The sequence below is a fragment of the Narcine bancroftii genome, chromosome 4 (genome assembly GCF_036971445.1).
Source record: "Narcine bancroftii isolate sNarBan1 chromosome 4, sNarBan1.hap1, whole genome shotgun sequence".
Taxonomy (NCBI): domain Eukaryota; kingdom Metazoa; phylum Chordata; class Chondrichthyes; order Torpediniformes; family Narcinidae; genus Narcine; species Narcine bancroftii.
The window spans coordinates 205,811,621-205,831,181 of NC_091472.1; the positions used below are offsets into that span (position 1 = coordinate 205,811,621).

At 42.4% G+C, this 19,561-nt stretch overlaps 1 protein-coding gene across 2 annotated transcripts in view; it reads right to left on the reverse strand.

Annotated features, from left to right (window-relative positions):
* Nucleotides 1–1,472: 1,472 nt before the first annotated feature.
* LOC138761506 (derlin-2-like) overlaps nucleotides 1,473–19,561 on the reverse strand; it is a 49,151-nt gene continuing 31,062 nt past the window's right edge. The window contains exons 3-7 of one of the 2 annotated variants that reach the window (XM_069933743.1): nucleotides 19,119–19,192; nucleotides 8,346–8,439; nucleotides 5,491–5,686; nucleotides 3,068–3,158; nucleotides 1,473–1,728 (exon numbers count right to left, since the gene is read on the reverse strand). In XM_069933743.1, the coding sequence (XP_069789844.1) occupies nucleotides 1,593–1,728; nucleotides 3,068–3,158; nucleotides 5,491–5,686; nucleotides 8,346–8,439; nucleotides 19,119–19,192 (591 nt within the window). In that variant the 3' untranslated portion in view covers nucleotides 1,473–1,592. The remainder of the gene's footprint in view (nucleotides 1,729–3,067; nucleotides 3,159–5,490; nucleotides 5,687–8,345; nucleotides 8,440–19,118; nucleotides 19,193–19,561) is intronic. The other variant, XM_069933744.1, reaches the window with a different exon arrangement.

Sequence of the window (19,561 nt, forward strand, 5' to 3'; positions counted from 1 at the left end):
AAAAACATACGAGTCATCTATTGTAACATGTGTAGGAGTTTCTTGCCCTACCTCTTTGGGGAGAGGTTGCCTGGAAATACAAAATAGCAAGTTGAAAGTGGAGAGTGATGTTGCAAGGAATGAAGTGAAAGATTGGGAGACCAGCTGAGCGCTGGCTGGTTATAGACACTGGCAGCTCTATAAGATTAGCATCCATCCACCTTTCATGCCAGCACCACTTTCCTGTATTAATCCTATGTCCTTTTCATTCCTTTCCTAACCATATTTAAGTAGCGGGTATTACAAATCCTCAATGGGAAGGGTATAAATTACATTTTCTTGTTCACCATTCATTGTAAGCTCTTCTCTACGACTTGCTCCACTCGCCACCCCAGGTCCAATCGCAATCATCTATCTCCTCCTTGTCCTTTAACCCATTCATGACCTGTGATATGGTTAATTCCACTTTCCTCCTTCAGTGGCGTTCTGCCTGGGAAGAGGACCGATATTTTAACCGTGTAATCTCCCCACTGCATCTTCAATGACTGAGATAGTAGACTCTTTCCTCGCAGCTCCAGTGACCATCGGCACTGTCAGTGCACCTTCTCCCTGTGAGACTCCTCCCACGGCGGGTTAAAGGGCTGCATACATCCCTGGTGCAGGTGAGAGTAGAATCTGGGGGGAGTTGAAACTATAAAATGGCCTCGGTGTAAACGAGTGTCATCCTGCTACTGTGCTTTGAGCCTCTGACTTGCCCTCAGCACCACCTCAGTGGAACCCCTCTCTTCAAATTGCCAGGCTATTTTACCAAGAGGACAACTAAAAACACCTCGGTCTCTGCACAAACTCCATCTCAAAATGTAAATTGCTTGAAATTGAATCCCAACTGTTTGTACCTTGTTGTTCTGAGACAAAGAGGAACTTTCAAAAATGTTTGTTTATCTGCTGCCCAGTCTGACACCTCTTGACCACAATGCAAAGTTCTGCTGCCTACTTTCTACTGTACATCCCTTCCTCTCTTCCTCTGTGGTTATGTCTCCTACTGATCACGACTCAAAGCAAAATACTCTTTCTGACTGTCAGATCCTCGTGATCTTGCATCTTGTCTCTGTAACCACTGTCAGCTCCATTATATCCATCCTTTCTGGCTTCTGGGAGCTGTTTGAGCTCTGCCCAGTACCTTGACACTGGGAATTCCATCCTGAAGGCTATTTCCCTCCTCCACTTCGAAGTACAACCTTCCTTCCTTCCTGCATTCTCTTGAAGCCCATGAAGCTTAATGAATCTCATTGTGGCTTTGTTTGTCTGCTTTGACTCCCACAAGAGAAGTTGTTGATACGCTCAGCATTACGACTGTCGATATCAAACAGACCACCTTCATCAGGAATCCACTGTGGCAGTTTAGGAAATTAGAGGGTCCCCCTGTAAATTATGAGCCTGGTGGACAGATGTGTTCAAAGACCCTCAACAAATATTCTTCACTTTGATGCTGATTAAACAATTGCAAATAATTATCACTTTTAATAATTTTCTGAAAGCAACTCTATGCAAAATAAAATAAAAAATAAATGTTCTTCATTTTAGAAACATCCATTCTGTCGAGATACGAAGTGTCATTGCTGAGCATTGGGGTTGTGTTCATTCCCATTGCCGAGTCTTTGCCCACGACCCCAGTCGAATCCAGCAGGCCCATCTTCGGGCAATGTGTCGTAATTGGGATCCTCCTCCCCAACGTCAAATATCGCCTTCCTGCAAATCAGGGAGCAGGATCACTGAATTTGGATCTAGACCCCAGCATGGTGGGGGGGAGGGGGGGGGGGTGTGGAATTACCAGGTGGGCAAGATATGGGGTGGGGGAACAAAGGATAAGGTACAAGAGGTGCAGGGATGGCAGTGCAAGGGTGAGGATGAGACAAGGGATGTGGGGAGGGGAAGGGGTTCATGATGTACAGAGGGCATGTGCTGTTTGGGGAGGAGGGAGTGGTGCAGGAGATGAAATGGTCACAAAGTGTGGGAGAGGGGGGGCAGGGTGTCAGAGCTGCCCAAATGTAAATCAGCTGAAACAAACAAACAAATCAAGGCAGTGAAGCCATCTTCTGCCTCATCCCACATTAGTGAATGACATTGCACCAAGACAGTTTTGCAAGCACAACCAATACCTCGTGAAATTGATAGTTTCTGCTCAAGCATGCATGTTGAGAGCAGAGGAGAGGCAATTTGGGATCTCAGGTTTCATAAACAGGAAGTAAAAAGGAAGTTATATTGAAACATTATAACCACAATTTGAGGATGCAGAGAATTTTAGAAAAGATCCAAAGATCCTGGAGATGTTGTAGAGGGCAATTACCAAAGTGATTCAGGTTTTCGTTCAACATGAGGCTGGGAAAACTCTGCTCCCTGGAGCACAGGAAAGATTTAATAGGAGGGGGAATCAAGATTGATGGAGGTCTTAAGGTGAATTTTTTTTAAAAAGCCCATTAGCTGATGGTTTCATTTAGGCAGATGATGGGATGAAGAGCAGTGGTGCAGGAAGGAAAACGGCAGTGAAGTGGAAATTGCTGCCGACCTGGGTTGTGGAAGAATAATGATTTGAAAAGCACATGATTTGCCTCAAGGGAAGTAAATTTTTGAAGTAAATTTTCTAATACAAGCATTTGCACATCATTCTTGTCCCTGCATCAAGGAAAAGCTTTCAGAACATCATATTCAGTCTGCCAACTTTGAAAGAGAGGCCAGCAAAAGGCCTCGTAATTGATGAGATGACGACTGTGTGTTTAGTGGAGCACAGTACATCAGAAGCCAGTCCGATCTAAGTAGGCTGCTGCAGAATCTTTATCTGCTTTGTCAGGGTAAAAATATAACACTCGAGGACATCTGTTTAGGTGGGGCAAGGATAGCCAGGAGTAGAGGTGGAAGCAGGTGTAATTGTAGCTTTTAAGATAAATACATGAATATGCAGGGAATGGAGGAATATGGATTGTGTGGGAGGAGTCAAGATTTTGTTTAATTTAGAATCATGTTCAGCACAGTCGTCGAGGACTGAAGGGCAGCTCCTGTGCTGTACAATCTCCGAAGAGGCAAGACTTACAGAAAGCCTGGCGTCACCAGCAGCTTCACTCCCCCTGGCTGATTTGGGAATACATCTTCCAGAAAGTAATAGATGTGTCCGACCACAATCCCTGAAACAAGGGCAGACGCAGCTGGTTTACTCAGCTTTCTCATTACTGACCCCCATGGCACAGAATGTATGGAGCATCTCGTACCTCACACCCTCGTCTCCCCGGATGTTGGTCAGAGTCCAGGACACGATGCCAACGATCATGTTAAGTTGCTTCACATCACCTTCTACCAGCCCCTTCCCCATATTCCCCACCAGCCGAAACAACCTTTACCATTAAGTTTAATACATTTCAGAACCCAACGATTGTGGGAAATTTCAGCCATGATATTCTAATAAAATTTAAATTTAAATTTTTAGACATGCAGCATGGTTACAAGCTATTTTGGTCACGAGTCTGTGCCCAATTACACCCGATTAACCTACACTTGGTGTAACAACTTATATGTGTGAGTCTCTAAAACAAATTAAATTCTCAAAATATATGTGAAAGAAAATGTATGTTTTGCGATTATAAATGGCTTTTTCATTTTACACCATCATGAGATAATCAAACATTTAAAAATGTTCTTCAGACAAAATTTTTCCAAATGATTGTCAGCTGCCCAATTCATCTTCAAATTTAATTCAGCGCTACCAGGAGCAGATCTTTGTAATTTGATTTACATTTAGAGAAACCAAAAAATGTTCCTAAACTAAGATTGTACTGTTGACGTATGGAATAAATGTATATTTTTCATTCAAAGCTTGGGGCTGAGCCAGCACTTTACAAGATCACAAGCTATCAGAGCAGAAGTAGGCAAATTGGCCCATCGAATCTGCTCCATTTTGAGGGAGCTGCCTTCTTCAACCACTGCAGTCACTGAGGTGCAGGTGAACAGCCCCTATACTGTTAAGAAGGGAGTTCCAGGATTTTGACCCAATGAAGGAATAGCAATGCAGATCCAAGTCAGGCTGGTGTGTGGCTTGGAGTGCAACTTCAGGCGGAGGCATTCCAATGCTTTGGCTGCTCTTGTCCCACAGAAATTATGGGTTTGGAAGGTTCTTCCTCAGGAGGTTTGGTGAGATGCTGCAGTGTATCCTGTTGATGGTACAAATTGCTGTGATCGTGCGTCAGTGGTGGAGAGAGTGAATGGTTATGGACAGGATTCCCATCAAATGGGCTGCTGTGTCCTTTGTGCTATTAGGTTTCTTGAAGCTATGATGACCTTCACACTTCTGACCCCTGGCAGGGGAAGGGTGGGGGGGTGGAATTCTCAGCCTCTGGCCTGCCCTTGTAGCCCTCAAAAGTGAGGCTTCTCTAGTTCAGCTTCAGGTCAACATTAATCCCCAGGAAGATCTACAAAAAGTACTGCCGAGACTTTGAGGAACTGAGTTACAGGGAAAGGTTAATCAGGTTAGGACTTTATTACCTGCAGTGAGGGGAGATTTGATAGATTATGAGGGGTACAGATAGAGTAAATGCAAGCAGGCTTTTCCCACTGAGGTTGGGTGAGACAAGAACTGGAGGACATGGGTTAAGAATGAAAGGGAAAATGTTTGAAGGGAACATTACGGAGAAATGCTTCATTCAGTGAATGACTTGAGTGTGGAACGAGCTGGCAGTTAAAGTGGAAATTGCAGGCTCAATTTTGACATTTAATAAAAAATACAGGGACGGGAGGAGTACAAAGGGCTATGGTCGGGGTGCAGGTCAATGGGATCAAGCAGAATAATAGTTAAGCATGGTCTAGATGGGTTGAAGGGCCCATTTCTGTGACTGTAGATGATTCTGTGATGGTTATTGCCTGGCACTTGCGTGATGTGAATGTTACAATATCCACATAATAAGATCCATTTTAAAAGCCAAATCTACAAAATAAAACAATGTTCATTTAAAAGGAACTACATAAAAAAGGTTGTTGGCCTCAGGGAAGGAGAACAGAATTCCCAGCGGTAGATTAAAAGTGTGTCTATAGTTTAAAATTCTAACCTGCCATAGGATAGTTTCAATCTTCTTCCAATGGGAACATTAGTGACAACAGCAAATGATTTACAGAACTTTAAATAACGCTGGCATTTCTACTGACTAGAAGTTGAATCACAGATCCTGGTCACCTGGATCAACTATAGTCAGACTTCAGGCATAGTGGAAGTGTGTTTGGGTGGGTGAGAGGTGGTCTTTACTACTGGCATCATGAGGGCTGATCACAAGCATGGGTCAGTGAGCAGGTCTGATTAGGTACAGGAAGGACTATCGTGGAGTGGATGCTGCACCAGTAACTGAGATGTAAATGGCATGTTGTATGGCTTGATGCTGTACTTTCGCCAGAGGTGCAACCTTTAGATGTGCAGAGATCAGTCACCCACCCAACAGCATGCCATCAGTCCTGCAACCGTTACCTACAACTTACCCAACAAGTCAACGATGACAGAATTTCCCAGAAGCAGGGAGAATCCCATTAACACCCATGGCAAGAACGGGGCCTGGAAATTGAGCAACCCAAAGAAATTCATCCGTACAAATGGATTCCTCCTGCTCCAGATGTAAACCAGCATGATCGTGAAGGCCTGACCAAGAAAAAACAAGCTTGCAAAAACTCCAAACAGCTGAGTTCTACAGAGTCAAGGATTACACAATGTGAAGGGGCATCTCGTCAGGAGTTCTGCAGTGAAGCGTTGATTGCCGGTGGCAACCTCAGCATCAGTCTCTGTTCACCATCCTCCCTCACTGTATCCAGTGTATCTGACAAGCTCGGACCAACTCGAGGTGCCCGGAGAAAGACACTCTCCACCTCTCCCTCCCATGCCAGCCAGCTCCAGGTAATGGCATAGCCGCTGCAGTGAGTCAAGACCACCCTTCCCTCGTACTGTTCAACTCAGCCTTTCGCATGTTTCTTCATGAAACGTGGGCGGTCAGTGCGAAGGGGACATTTAGAAGATGGCAGCAATTTTGATTGGAAAAAAAATGGTGGCGCTGTCGAAGCTGTTGTAATGGCAGCCCAGCCAACAGTGTGGACCCGTGCAGAGCAAGGAACAAAGTCTCAGCACACCCTGCGGGGCCCAACCACCCAGTCCGAACACCATTGGCTCTGTACCAGCTTTAAACGGCCTGTTAAAGGAGCCGGCAGTGGTATATTTTCAAATCCTGTGTCCGCAGGGGTCTAGCCTGGTACAGAGGCACCTATGTTCAGCAGCTGCCACGAGGGGCTGCAGACTCTGGGAAAGTAGAGGACTGGCACAGGGCACCAGAAAATGTGAAGAACTCCCTTTGAGGAGAAGCAGAGGTGACGACCCTTAGGAAGGTGACCTTGGCGGCGAACCAGTGAGGGGCTCTGAGGCTGAAGAACACCGAGGAGGCGGGCTGATGGCAATACAAGGCGTGGTACCCACATAGGATGCGGGCTGCTGTCAGCTGCAGTCAAGGACTCACACTGACCGGGCTGCGGACTGTTGGAGATTGGCTCGAGTCTAGCTGAAGGGATACCAGGTATCGGAACCAAGGGGCGAGAGGGTGCCGAAGGCGCTGGAGGCTTCCTGATTGTGTGCATCTGGAGCTTGGGTTGCCAATGGTGGACTGAAGGCTACAGGAGCACTGGAGGAAAAGTCACGGACACTCAATGACTCTGGGGGAAACTCTTTTCCTTCTTTCTCTGGCTGTAAGGGCCACCGGGCAATTTCTGTTGATAGTGAATCTTTATCTGCCTTACTGTAGACTAAAGGAAATTTTGTGTATGATCACATCTATTTTATTACATGACAATAAAATAATCTTGAAACTTTCTGTGCTCCACCCAACCTGAGGGAGCTAATTGACCCAGGGAGGATTCCTGTCCCTGACGATGGCAACAGAGGGGTTGATGACACCCTGCACTGTGCGTGCTTGTCACTGGCTGTGCATGTACAGGGATGGGCAGTGACTTGGTGTGGGAAATGGAGAAAATGCCATCAAGGCAATGGACAAACATCCTCCTGCCGAGTCTCTCCTCATTGCTTTCAAGAATCTATGGGATTTCTTGGAAAAAAAAACAGAGATTGCTGTAATGTCCAGGTCAGAACCAGCATGACTCAAGGGGATCTATCTTGGCCTCGAAGAGATGGGGAGGGGCACAGGGATGGTTCCAGTTCAAGTCATTCCTCACTGGGCTACAGAGGGAGTGAAGAGTGACGGGCAACTCCATGTATACATGGAGAGGTTTGCGTGCTTGAAGAGGCTGCTCTGCAAGTTCTGGTTGCACCAGCCCCACTCCCCTGTTTGGGCACCAGGGGCTCATGCTCTCCACGTTGGCCTGCCCTCAGGCCTGGCCACGGTGGCCATTTATAGGGCAGGCAGTGAGCCATCAAAGGTTCCATACAAGCTGATTTCCTGCCCCCATTTCCAAGGATGTGTCCATGCTCAGGTTACCCTGGAGAGGGATCAGGGTGTATCCTGGCTCTAGGGAACATTCCAAATATGCACATTCAGGGTCTGGCAAGCGGGCTGGACGAGGTCGGTTACCTTTTATTCGAATTTTGTTCACATTTTGCTGGTTAATATGTCAGAAAAGTCTTTCTTGAAGATGGTTATAATTCTGACATCTCTATTGTCCCCTGGTATGTGTCTGTGATGAGGATGTACCAGGCTTCCTTAGGAGACCCATAGGGAGACATAAATCAATCAAGGTATCTACAGAAGACTGTAAAGGAAAGTCATCACTCAGATCCTCCTCAGCTGCCTGGAGCTGCTCTCTGAATCACTGCGGAATCTGTCCCTCTAGTGGCAGGGTGAACAACATCTTCGTAGCATGGAAACTCCAAGAGAGATTCAAGGAGCATTGTTGGACACAAAAGAAACTGATTGTGTTACTGGGAGGGACTAAGGAATAGGCTCCTCAAATCTGACTGTCTACAGATAGATCCCCTCGAGTCTGCAGAACCTTGATTTGCTTTGGGACACTTTGCGAGCTGTAATTCTAAACAGCTGGTCTGCAACGGAGCCAAATCCTTGCTCATCAGACACTCAAACCCAGTGCAACATCCTCACTGACTCCAAGAAATCCCTGGCCCAGGATCACTCAAAAAAGGACCAGGAATCTCCAGTCCATGGAACACCCACCTTAATATGGTGCACTTGGCAGTGTGGACCACCTCAAACAACCACCTGTCCCACATGTAGTTCATGTCAGAACCCAAAGCCCAGTGAGAATGCAAGTCAACCTGAATCATGGGTATCTGACTGAGACTGATGTCAACAATGACAACAAGACAAATACATTTGACAAAAGGATACTGTCATTAAAAAACCGCCAAAAATAAACATGAGCAGAAAATCAGCCGTTCTTCCCCTGAATGATCCTTCTTCCAACATTCGACAATATCTGTATCTGGAATACTAGTAAAAGAGGATAGCATACAATTCCATCTGTGGGCATCCAACCTGAATCCTTCCAGTTCCAGACAAAGCAACCTGATATAGGAATTTACCAGCACCCTGCCCATACAGGAGCAATCCCAGATGCTATCCTGATTCAGTCTGATGGTGATGTAGTAGGGAGGTCCCAACACTCAGGACAAGAATAAACTCCAGAGGGTTGTTAACTCAGCCTGCGACATCACCGGCACCAGACTTCACTCCATCGAGGATATCCACATGAGGCGACATCTTAATAAAGTAGCCTCTATCCTTAAGGACCCCCACCACCCAGGCCATGCCCTCTTCACTCTGCTACCATCGGTAAAAAGGTACAGGAGGTTAAAGACGAGCCCTCAGCAGCACAAGGACAGGTTCTTCCCCACTGCCATCAGATTCCTGAATAATCAATGAATCAAACACACTGCCTTTGACCTTTTCTTTCTTGTGCACTATTTTGTAAGGTGATTTATACAGATGTTTACACTATGATGCTGCTGTTAAACAATGAATTTCATGATGTGTGCATGACAATAAATTCTGATTCCAATTCCGAAGTAAAGGTAAAGGTTCTATAATGTAATACTACATTTAGAGTGAGATTGAAAAGAGGGTTGGTGCGAGCTCTCCACTGGCCACCGTGACAGAGGTGCACCAAAGAAAAGGTACAAGGACTGCCTAAAGAAATCTCTTGGTGCCTGCCACATTGACCACCGCCAGTGGGCTGATAACGCCTCAAACCGTGCATCTTGGCGCCTCACAGTTTGGCGGGCAGCAGCCTCCTTTGAAGAAGACCGCAGAGCCCACCTCACTGACAAAAGGCAAAGGAGGAAAAACCCAACACCCAACCCCAACCAACCAATTTTCCCTTGCAACCGCTGCAATCGTGTCTGCCTGTCCCGCATCGGACTGGTCAGCCACAAACGAGCCTGCAGCTGACGTGGACTTTTTTACCCCCTCCATAAATCTTCGTCCGCGAAGCCAAGCCAAAGAAAGAAGACATTTAGAGTATAACGTGCATGAAATTCTTTGACTCTTGTCAACCGTAAGGTAGACAGAGAGTCTTCACTTTGTCTAGCACCCTTCACAGAAACCTACAGGGAACTCATTCAGGCTCCCTCTGAATTGCATTTGTTTTATTTATTATGTTAACTGTCATTCTCAATTCCCCACAATGGAATTGTCATTCTCAATTCACCACAATGGAATTGCACAAGACCCATTAAACTAATTTATTTTTGATAGAAGGGGCACTTTGGGTTTACACTTTGGCAGGTCTTAACAGCAATTACAAGAGTAATAATCTGAAGTCTGACCCCTCTCAAAGAGCCAGAGGTCAAGAGAGAAGGAAACTAGTCTGATCTGAGCCAAGATCTTTTGTCTTGTCCAACTCAGCAATGGACAGGCGACTGGAATTCAGCAGTATGCGTCAGAAGTCATTGTGTAAAAGCTTCCATTAGAAGCCTCTTTGCTAATTGCCTCACTACTTGTAGCAAGTGGCAGGCTGTACATTCACAACACCTTTGACTGGTGCATTTCATGTACTTCAGTCAGTCACAAGGATCCAGGGTTGACTTCCCATTCAGAAAGAATTCTTTTTGAAAACACTGTCAAGAATCAGCGAGGGATCCCATGTTTAGTAATGCCTTACTAAAGCCCATATGAACAGTATCCTACTCTCATTGTCCATGTTCATCTCCTCCTCAAAAACAAGTTTGTAAAACAATGACTACCTCCAATAACTCTATGCCTTTCCACTTTCAATCAGGAATGTGGCAGTGATAGAGTCAATCTGAGGGGATGAGGCTGGACAGGCAGTTGAAATGTGAGTGGGAGAGCATTTTGGGGATAGTGACTAGAACGGTGCACGTTTTAAGGTCATTATGGAAAGGGACAATGATGGTCAGGATATTAAAATTCTGAATTGGGGGTGGTGGAGGGGTGATCTCAAAATTGTTAGTAAAGGCCTTGGCCAACCTACTTGTGGGCCAATCTTCTGAAAATTCTGAATCTTTGAAAGTAAAGGAGTGAGCGTTCAAGGGCAACATGTTCAAGGGGTGGCTTCGAATCCAGCACTGTCTGTAAGGAGTTTGTACGTGCTTCCTGCATCTGTGTGGATTTTTCCCTTGGATGCTCCAGTGTCCAAAGCATGTGGGGTTGAAGGTTAACTGGGTGTAATTAGACAGCACGGGTTTAAATGACTGGAATTGGCTTCTATCATGTTGCAAATAAAATTTAAAAATAAAATTATAAGACTGGAAGAATATGGTGCAGTATCCAGGTATAAGATTAATTGGGACAAAAGTGAAATTTTGCCCTTAATTAAGGGTGACTATACTTAGTGTAGAAAGGCCACTCAATTTAGGTGGCCAGATGCTGGAATTAAATATTTAGGTATTAGGGTCCATAATGATTTAAATAATTTATATAAATTGAACAATTTACCATTACTTAATAAAATTAAGGAGGATTTGAAAAGGTGGAATAACTTACCTATAACTTTAGTAGGTAGAGCTAGTTGTATTAAAGTGAATATTTTCCCTACAGTTCAAATTTTTTTTAAAGTTGATCCCCATCTCAATTCCTCAAAAACATTTTTTAAGGACTTGAATATGAGTGTTAGAAGGTTTTTATGGAAGGGAAATGGTGAGAGTTTCTTTGAAAAATTGACTTGGAAGCTTGAATTGGGAGGCTTACAACTTCCCCACTTTAATTATTATAAAGTAGCTCAATTGAGATTTATTAATGTACTGTTTGGTGTAAATAAAATTCCTACTTGGGTTAATATAGAACTTAGTAAAAAAAGAACTTAATATACAGGATTTTATTTACAAGTGGAATTCAAAATTGTTGGTGGGAAGAAGAGATAGACCTGTTTTGAAACATTTGATTGAATTATGGAATAAAATTGATTATGAAATAGGTGGAAAGGTTTAATTTCACAAAAAAAAATGCCTCTATGTCAAAATAGACATTCAATTTTCTCTGGATAATCAATTTCTGAGGACTTGAATGAGGATGGGTATTGAGACAATAGGGGATTGTTTTGAAGCTGAAAGATTTATTACTTTTGAATGAATGAAGAATAAATTTAATGTGCCAAATAATACTTTTTTTCTGTTATTATCAACTAAAGGCTTTTTTTGACTGATAAAATAGGTCTGAGTTTGACGTTACCTAGTCAGAGTGAATTGGAATTATTGATTACTAATAGTAATGTAAATAAATTTATCTCTGTAATGTATAATTTACTTCAAAAGAAAGCCCCTAAAATAGGATGCATAAGTCAAGATTAAGATGGGAAGCAGATTTGAATAGACAAATAGATGAAAAATATTGGATGCAATAATGCAGAGATAATATGACAATAGTTATTAATGTTAGATATAGGTTGCATCAGTTATACTTAACTCCTCAAAAATTAAAAAATTGAACCCTACATTATCAGATTTATGTTTTAAATATGGTCAAGAGATTGGATGATTTCTGCATTCTACTTGGAAATGTCCTAAAATTAAATACTTTTGGTTGGATTGGAAATTTTTTTGAACAAATAGCAGAGGTTAAGTTCCCACAGGATCCGATGTTATTTTTGTTGGGTAATATTAGGACTATAAGACCTAAATTGAAATTAACTATGTATCAAATTGAATTTGTAGAAATTGCTTTAGCAGTTTCTAGGGAGTGTATAGCTATCACTTGGAAATCGGATACAGATTTAGGGATGGAGAGATGACATGAGGAACTTCGTAGTTGTATTCCACAAGAAGATTATATAATTTACAAAATAAATATCAGGTATTTTTGAAAAAATGGTGCCATTATTTGCAAAATGTGGGTATGAATGTTTAACAGACTCTCTGAAGGCCCCATCTCTTGGTAACCTTCAGCATCATTATATTATTAAAAGCTTTATACAGTATATCGTTTATCCTCTTGACACTCTCCAGTTTTTCTCTCTTCTGTTTTCTTTTTCTTCCTTTTTTCTTTTTTGGGAGTTTGGGGAGATAGGGGGATTTTGTATACCACATGTATAAAGTTTGAAAGTTCTTTGTTGAAAGAATGTATTTACTGTTGTGGTTTAAAAATATTAAACAAAATATACAAAAAAATGGTGAAGAGTAAGTCCAGGTAACACCAGACGTCAAGTCACATCCAGAATCAGAATTTATTGTCATGAACAAGTCACGAAATTTGGTGTTTTGTGGCAGCATCACAGGGCAAACATTCATATAAACCAACTTTCAATAATAAATAAAATAGTGCATGAAAAGTCAAAGTGAGCCAGTGTCTTTGGTTCATTGATCATTCAGGGATCTGATGGCAGTGGGGAAGAAGCTGTCCCTATGCGGCTGAATGCTCACCTTTAGGCTTCTGTACCTTTTCTCTGATGGTAGCAGAGTAAATAGGGCATGGCCTGGGTGGTGGGGGTCTTTGAGGATAGAGGCTGCTTTCTTAAGACAATGCCTCATGTAGATATCCTTAATGGAGTGATGTCTGGTGCCCGTGATGTCGCAGGCTGAGTTAACAACTCTCTGGAACTTTTTCTTGTCCTGAGCGTTGGCACCTCTGTACCAGAGAGTGATTCAACCAGCCAGAATGCTCTCCATGGTACACCTGTAGAAGTTTTCGAGAGTCTTCAGTGACGTACCAAATCTCCTCATACACCTCACAAAGTATAGCTGCTGGCGAGCCTTCTTTGTGATTGCCTCCTCAATGTGGAGACTCCAGGACAGATCCTCGGAGATATTGATACCTAGGAATTTGAAGTTCTTGATCACTACTCCAGGCTTTTATAAACATCCTTTTTGTTTGTAGTCAAACCACTATAAAGTGGTATGGAACACTGAAAACTGGGAAGTCCCTCAGGAGGACAGTGTAGGCGAGTGCATAAAAAAGGTGGACAAAGGGCCATGAAATATCACTGGCATGTAAAAGTAAGGGAAATCTCAAGGCATTTTATGATTACAAGCAAGAGGGTCCAAAGGGCAATCTGAGCTCCAAGCCACTAGATGTTGTAAGGCCTTAAATGAACAGTTCTCTTCAGTAAGGCCTTGACAAAGTCCCACACATATTAGTTAGGAAGGTTTAATCGTTAGGAATGAATATGGAAGTAGTAAAATGCATTCAACAGTGACTGGATGGGAGATGCCAGAGAGTGGGGGTGGTTAACTGTCGGGTTGGAGGCTGGTGGCTAGTGGTGTGCCTCAAGGATCTGTACTGGGTCTATTGTTGTTTATAATATACATTAATGATCTAGATGATGGGGTGGTAAATTGGATTCGTAGTTATGCAGATGATACTAAATTAGGTGGTGCTGTGGATAGTAAGGAAGGTTTTCAAATCTTGCAGAGAGATTTGGGCAAGTTAGAAGAGTGGACTGAAAGTTGGCAAATGGAGTTTAATGCTGACAAGTGTGAGGTGCTACATTTTGGTAGGACTAATCAAAATTGGACATACATGATGAATGGTAGAACGTTAAAAAATGCAATTGAACAGAGAGATCTAGGAATAATGGTACACAGTTCCCTAAAAGTGGAATCTCAGGTGGATGGAGTAGTGAAGAAGGCCTTTGGAATGCTGGCCTTTATAAATCAAAGTATAAGAGTTGGGAGGTAATGTTAAAATTGTACAAGGCATTGATGAGGCCAAATTTGGAATATTATGTTCTGTTCTGGTCACCATATTATAGGAAGGATTTGATCAAAATAGAGAGAGAACAGAGAAGATTCACCTGATGATACCTGGGTTTCAGCACCTAAGTTATAGAGAAAGGTTAAACAAGTTAGGACTTTATTCCTTGAAGCGCAGAAGGCTGAGGGGGGATTTGATAGAGGTCTTTAAAATTTTGAGGGGGATAGATAGAGTAGATGTGGATAGACTTTTTTTCATTGATAATAGGGGAGATTCAAACAAGAGGACAATGAGCTGAGAGTTAGGGGGCAAACGTTTAGGTGCAACGCAAGGGGAAGCTTCTTAATTAGCTTCTGGTGGAGGCAGGTAGAATATTATCTTCTAAGAGAAATTTGGATAGTATATGGATGTAAAAGGTATGGAGGGTTCTGGGCAGAATGCAGGTCAGTGGGACTAGGAGAGTATAAGTGTTTTGGCACGGACAAGAAGGGCCGTGACGGCCTGTTTCCTGCTGTAATTGTTATTCGGTAAAATCATTGTCACTGAGATTTCAGAGAGGGATTTGTTAATATTATAGAACATATTATTAAAAAGCAGGTGTTTAATATCTTAATGGACTAGAAGCTGGATAAATCTCATGTACCTAATGAGAGGTATCCCAGGTTGCTGGAGGCAAGGCTGGAGGTCCAACAGTAATATTTAAATCTTTATTGGCCACTAGTGAGGTGCTAAAAAAAACTGGAGGATATTTTGGTTCCTTTATTTAAGAAGTGTAGCAGAGGGATACTCCATAGAAATACACACCACTGAGTCTAACATGAGTGATAGAAAAATTATTGGGAAAAAAAAATCTGAGAACCAGTCTATAGCAACAAAGGTAGGGACTGATCTGGGATGGTCACGATGGGAAATTTAATTTATCTGATAAATCGACTGAGTACTTTTTTTTGAGGATACAATGAAGAACACTACTGAATGCTCTTTGGCCTTTGGTCCAAAAGATTAAGAGCAGAGACAAACTGCATCTAAATCTGGCTTGGTAGTATGAGGCAGAGTGGAAAGTGCTTTTCTGATCAGTGGTGTGCAAGTAGAGTAGCTGGAACCCTATTGCTTGTTATATAAAATAATTAAGATGTTTATATCAGAGATCTGATTAATCCATTTGGATTTAATACATTTTGGAAAAAGTATTAAAAGTTGAACTTCCATTTGATCCAATGTTGTATTTATTAGGAGATATTAAGACGATGGCTTTAAGATTAAGATTGACTAGGTATCAAATTGAATTTTTACGTTTAGCTTTGGCTGTATCTAAGAAATGTTTGGCTATTACTTGGAAATCTGATTTGGCTCTAGGAATGCAAAGATGGCACACTGAAATGAAATCTCATATCTTTCTTGAAAAGATAATGTATAATTTGAGGGACAAATATCATTTTTTTGGGTAGAAGTATGGAGCCCATATTTGAAAATTCTTGGTTTGAAGATTTGAGCTCTCAATCCATTCCGGTGAGATGTATTGGTCTCACAGCTGAGTAGATGAATTATATGTATAATTAATTATATCCTTTTCTTTCTTTTAGTGGGTAGATATTGGGGAAGGAGGGTGGGTATTAGTGAGGAGGGAGAGGGAGGTTGGGGAGGGTTTTTTTGTTACTTTCCACAAATACTTTTCTGTATATGAATTTTATTATAATTGATGTTATTGTGGTTTTAAAATTTTAAAATAAAGTATTTAAAAAAAAGATGTGATTAATTAGTTTGCAGATGACACATAATATTGCTGGTGTTGTGGACAGAGAGAAGGATAGACTCATGCTGCAGAACGACGTTGTTTGCCAGTAAATTGGGCAGTACAATGGCAGTTCATCTTGATAATCTCGCAGTGATGTATTTTTTGAGGTCAAATCAGGGGAGGACATACAATGAATGGTAGGGCCTGAGGAACAGAGGGATGTTGGTAGACAAGCACAAAGATACTGAAGGTGGCAACACAGGCTAATAGAATGGAGGTGCTATAATTAGCACAGAATACAAGAAAACACTAAAGTGTCTGGTATTGTAGATAGTGAAGACAGGGTCTCGATCGATTGGCAGAGGAATGGCTGATGGAATTTGAGGTGTTGCATTTTGGGAAGTCTCACATGATAGGACTTGCACAGTGAATGGTAGGGATCTGGGGAGTGTTGTAGAGCACAGGGATGGATCTAGGAGTACAAGTACATAGCATCTTGAAAGTGGAATCACATGTAGATAGAGTGGTCAAAAGGACTTTCGTACATTGGCATCAGTCAGAGTACTGGGACAGAAGTTGGGAGGTCACATTGCAGGTGTACGAGATGTTGATGAGGTCATGTTTGGAATGTAGTGTTCAGTTTTGATCACCATGCTACAGGAAAGATATTGTCAAGCTGGAGAGAATGTTGTCAAGGAGGCCCGAGCTGCAAGGGGAGGTTGAGCAGGCTGGAGCACAAAAGAATGAGAGAAGCCCAATGGAGGGGATTCTGTAACCACAGGACGTGGAGTAGATTTAAGATTGGGAGGTGGGGGGTAGGGGAGCGTAAAGAGATTTAACAGGAACCTGACAGGTAAATTGCTTTTTTTTAAATATAGAGGATGGTGAGAGTATGGAACAAGTTGTCAGAGGATATGGTTGAAGCAGGTACCATTGTAATATTTAAGTAAATTCTACACAGAATGAAGATAGAATAGGTTTATGGATATGGGCCTAATACAGGCAGATGGAACTAGCATGGGTGGGGCATTTTGGACAGTGAGAGCAATTTGAGCTGAAGGGCCTGTTTCTATGCTATGTGACTCTGAGAGCAGGGAAGCTATGTGACTCTGAGAGCAGCAAACCTTGGTGAGGCATTATCAATAATATTGTGTGAAGTAAACGCAAAGTCTGCAGACACCGTGATTGAAGTAAAAACACAATGCTGGAGAAATTCAGCAGGTCAAACAGTGCAAAAATAAAGATACATAACCAATGTTTAAGGCTCGAGCCCTTCATCAAGGTAGGAACAAAATGTAGGTAGGCGCCGGAACAAAATGATGGTGGAAGAGGGGCCACAGTCCCACAGGCAAGAGGATAAGAGAGAGAAGGCACACCAGCAAACAAGGGGAGGGTCTGTGAATGAAAAGGGAAGGAGTAGAGAGCAAGGGGATGGAGGGATGGAGGGATGGGGAAAAGAGGAAGAATGTGGCTAGCAGAAAACGAAGGAGTCGAAGTGAATGCCTTCTGGTTGGAGAGGGCCCAGATGGAATATCAGATGTTGCTCCTCTAATTTATGGGTGGCCTTGGTTTGGCAGTGCAAAAAAACACAATGCTGGAATATTGTGTGCAGTTTTGATCACCTCGGTATCAGAAAGACATTGCACTAGACAGGGTGCTGATGAGATTCTCCAGGACCTGTTTGGCATGGATGGTCTCTGTGCTGAGGGTAGATGGTTTTCCTTGGATTAGGAGAATGGCCTGATACAGGTGTACAAAATTATGATGGGCATAGGCAGGGGAAATAGTAAGTGAACTTTTCCTAATGGCCTGAATACACCTGGAATTGTCCAATCTGGAAGCTAAGCAGGCTCAGGCCTAGTCAGTACTTGGAGGGGAGACCGCCTAGGAACACCAGGTGCTGTAGGTTTCTGTGAGGGGCGCTGGACAAAGTGGCGACTGTCTATCTTAAGTAGATAAAAGTTAAAGAATGTCATGTGAGTCACATTCTAAACGTGACAATAATGGAACCTTTACCTTAACCGTAGAAAGTTCAGAGTGGGAGAGGACTGGAGAACTAATGTGACAGGACTGGAAGCTTTACCCCGTTGGCTGAGGTGTTTATCATCAGGTTACAAACCAGGTCTTGCAGCATTCATAGGAAGTACTGTAAAGAGTAACCAACCTTTCAGGTTGAATGTGTTCACGATGTTGGCTTTGTTTGGATGCACTGCTTTTAATACAGAGGTAAAAACCCACCGAAATGCTGGGGGAACTCAGCCCATCTTTTCTGCATCTATAAAAGAAATACTTCTGCTTATCCCTTGACGATGGCTCAGGCCTGAAATATTGGCACTGTATCTTTGCATTTTAGGGATGCTGAAAAGACCAGCTGAGTCCCTCCTGCATTTCAGTGTGTTTTCACAGCTTCTGCAGACTTTTGTGCTTTACTTTAATCGAGAGGTGTTTGGACAGATTTAAACTCTTTTTATGAGCATCTCACTCTAATATTTTGATACTCTACCCATGTACACATTTGCCAATTTACATGGCCATGGAGCTTCCTCACCGTCTGAGATTAACTTTATATTAAAACTAGCATCTTAGAACCATTAGTGCTCTTCCTTTTGCACCTTATATTGCACTGTCTTACATTTCCCATTGAGCAATGTCCACACCCTTTGACGATGTTCACTCTATCTAACTCATAGTTCATTAGAGTGACCCTAGTGCAGCAAATACTGTTCAGTAATAACCCTTATATCATCAGTTGATATTTAGATTCCTGGACCAAGTGTTGTTACCATAAAACAGTGGTTCCCAACCTTTTTCTTTCCACTAACATACCACTTTAATTATTCCCTGAGCCATAGGTGCTCTGTGATTAGTAAGGGATTGCTTAAGGTGGGATGTGGATGGAAAGAAAAAGTTTGAAAACCACTGTTTTAATCGTCCCTCATTGACTCGTTATGTGCCCGGTTTCATAACTCAACAGGAAATGGGCCAATGGCAATTTTTCTCCAGCAAAATATTTCAGTAACAATTGGATCTAGAGCAGAGAGTCTCAACCTTCCCTTCCCACTCACTTATCCCTTTAAGTAATCCCTTACTAATCACAGAGCACCAATGGTGGAGGGATTACTTAAAGGGGTATGTGAGTGGAAAGAAAAGGTTGAGAACCACTGCCCTAAAACATCAATTACATCAGTTCCAGCACAGACTTCACAGTGATGGGCTAATTTTGCTAAAATCAAAAATTAGATGAGCTAATTTTGCATATCTATCCAAAACTTATAAAAGGATACAAAAAGATCATATTGAACAGAAAACTAAACCCCAGAGGACCAAAAAAAAGAAAATTGGTTAATAGTCTCCAAACCTGCAACAAAACAAGAGATTAATTAATTAAAACAAAGCACATACAAGCATTGATTTAATTTAAAACAGCAGTAACGAGGAGTTGAATGAGAATGTTAGATGATATTCTCGGGAAGATTACACAGGGAAGTTGTTTGACTTAGAACTGCAAGTTTGTCTCATTGATTTACTAGATGGGAATCGTTACCATAGCTGGGACAAAGGTGCACAACTCTTTGGTAATAAAGGTGAAAGTAGATGTAAGGAGGAACCAAGGAATTGTAGACCAATCAGTCTTCTAGAGGCTGTAGGAAATAATCATGACATAGGAGGAGAAATAGGCTATTCAGCCCATCGAGTCTGTCCCAGCCTTCAATCATTAATGGATCCG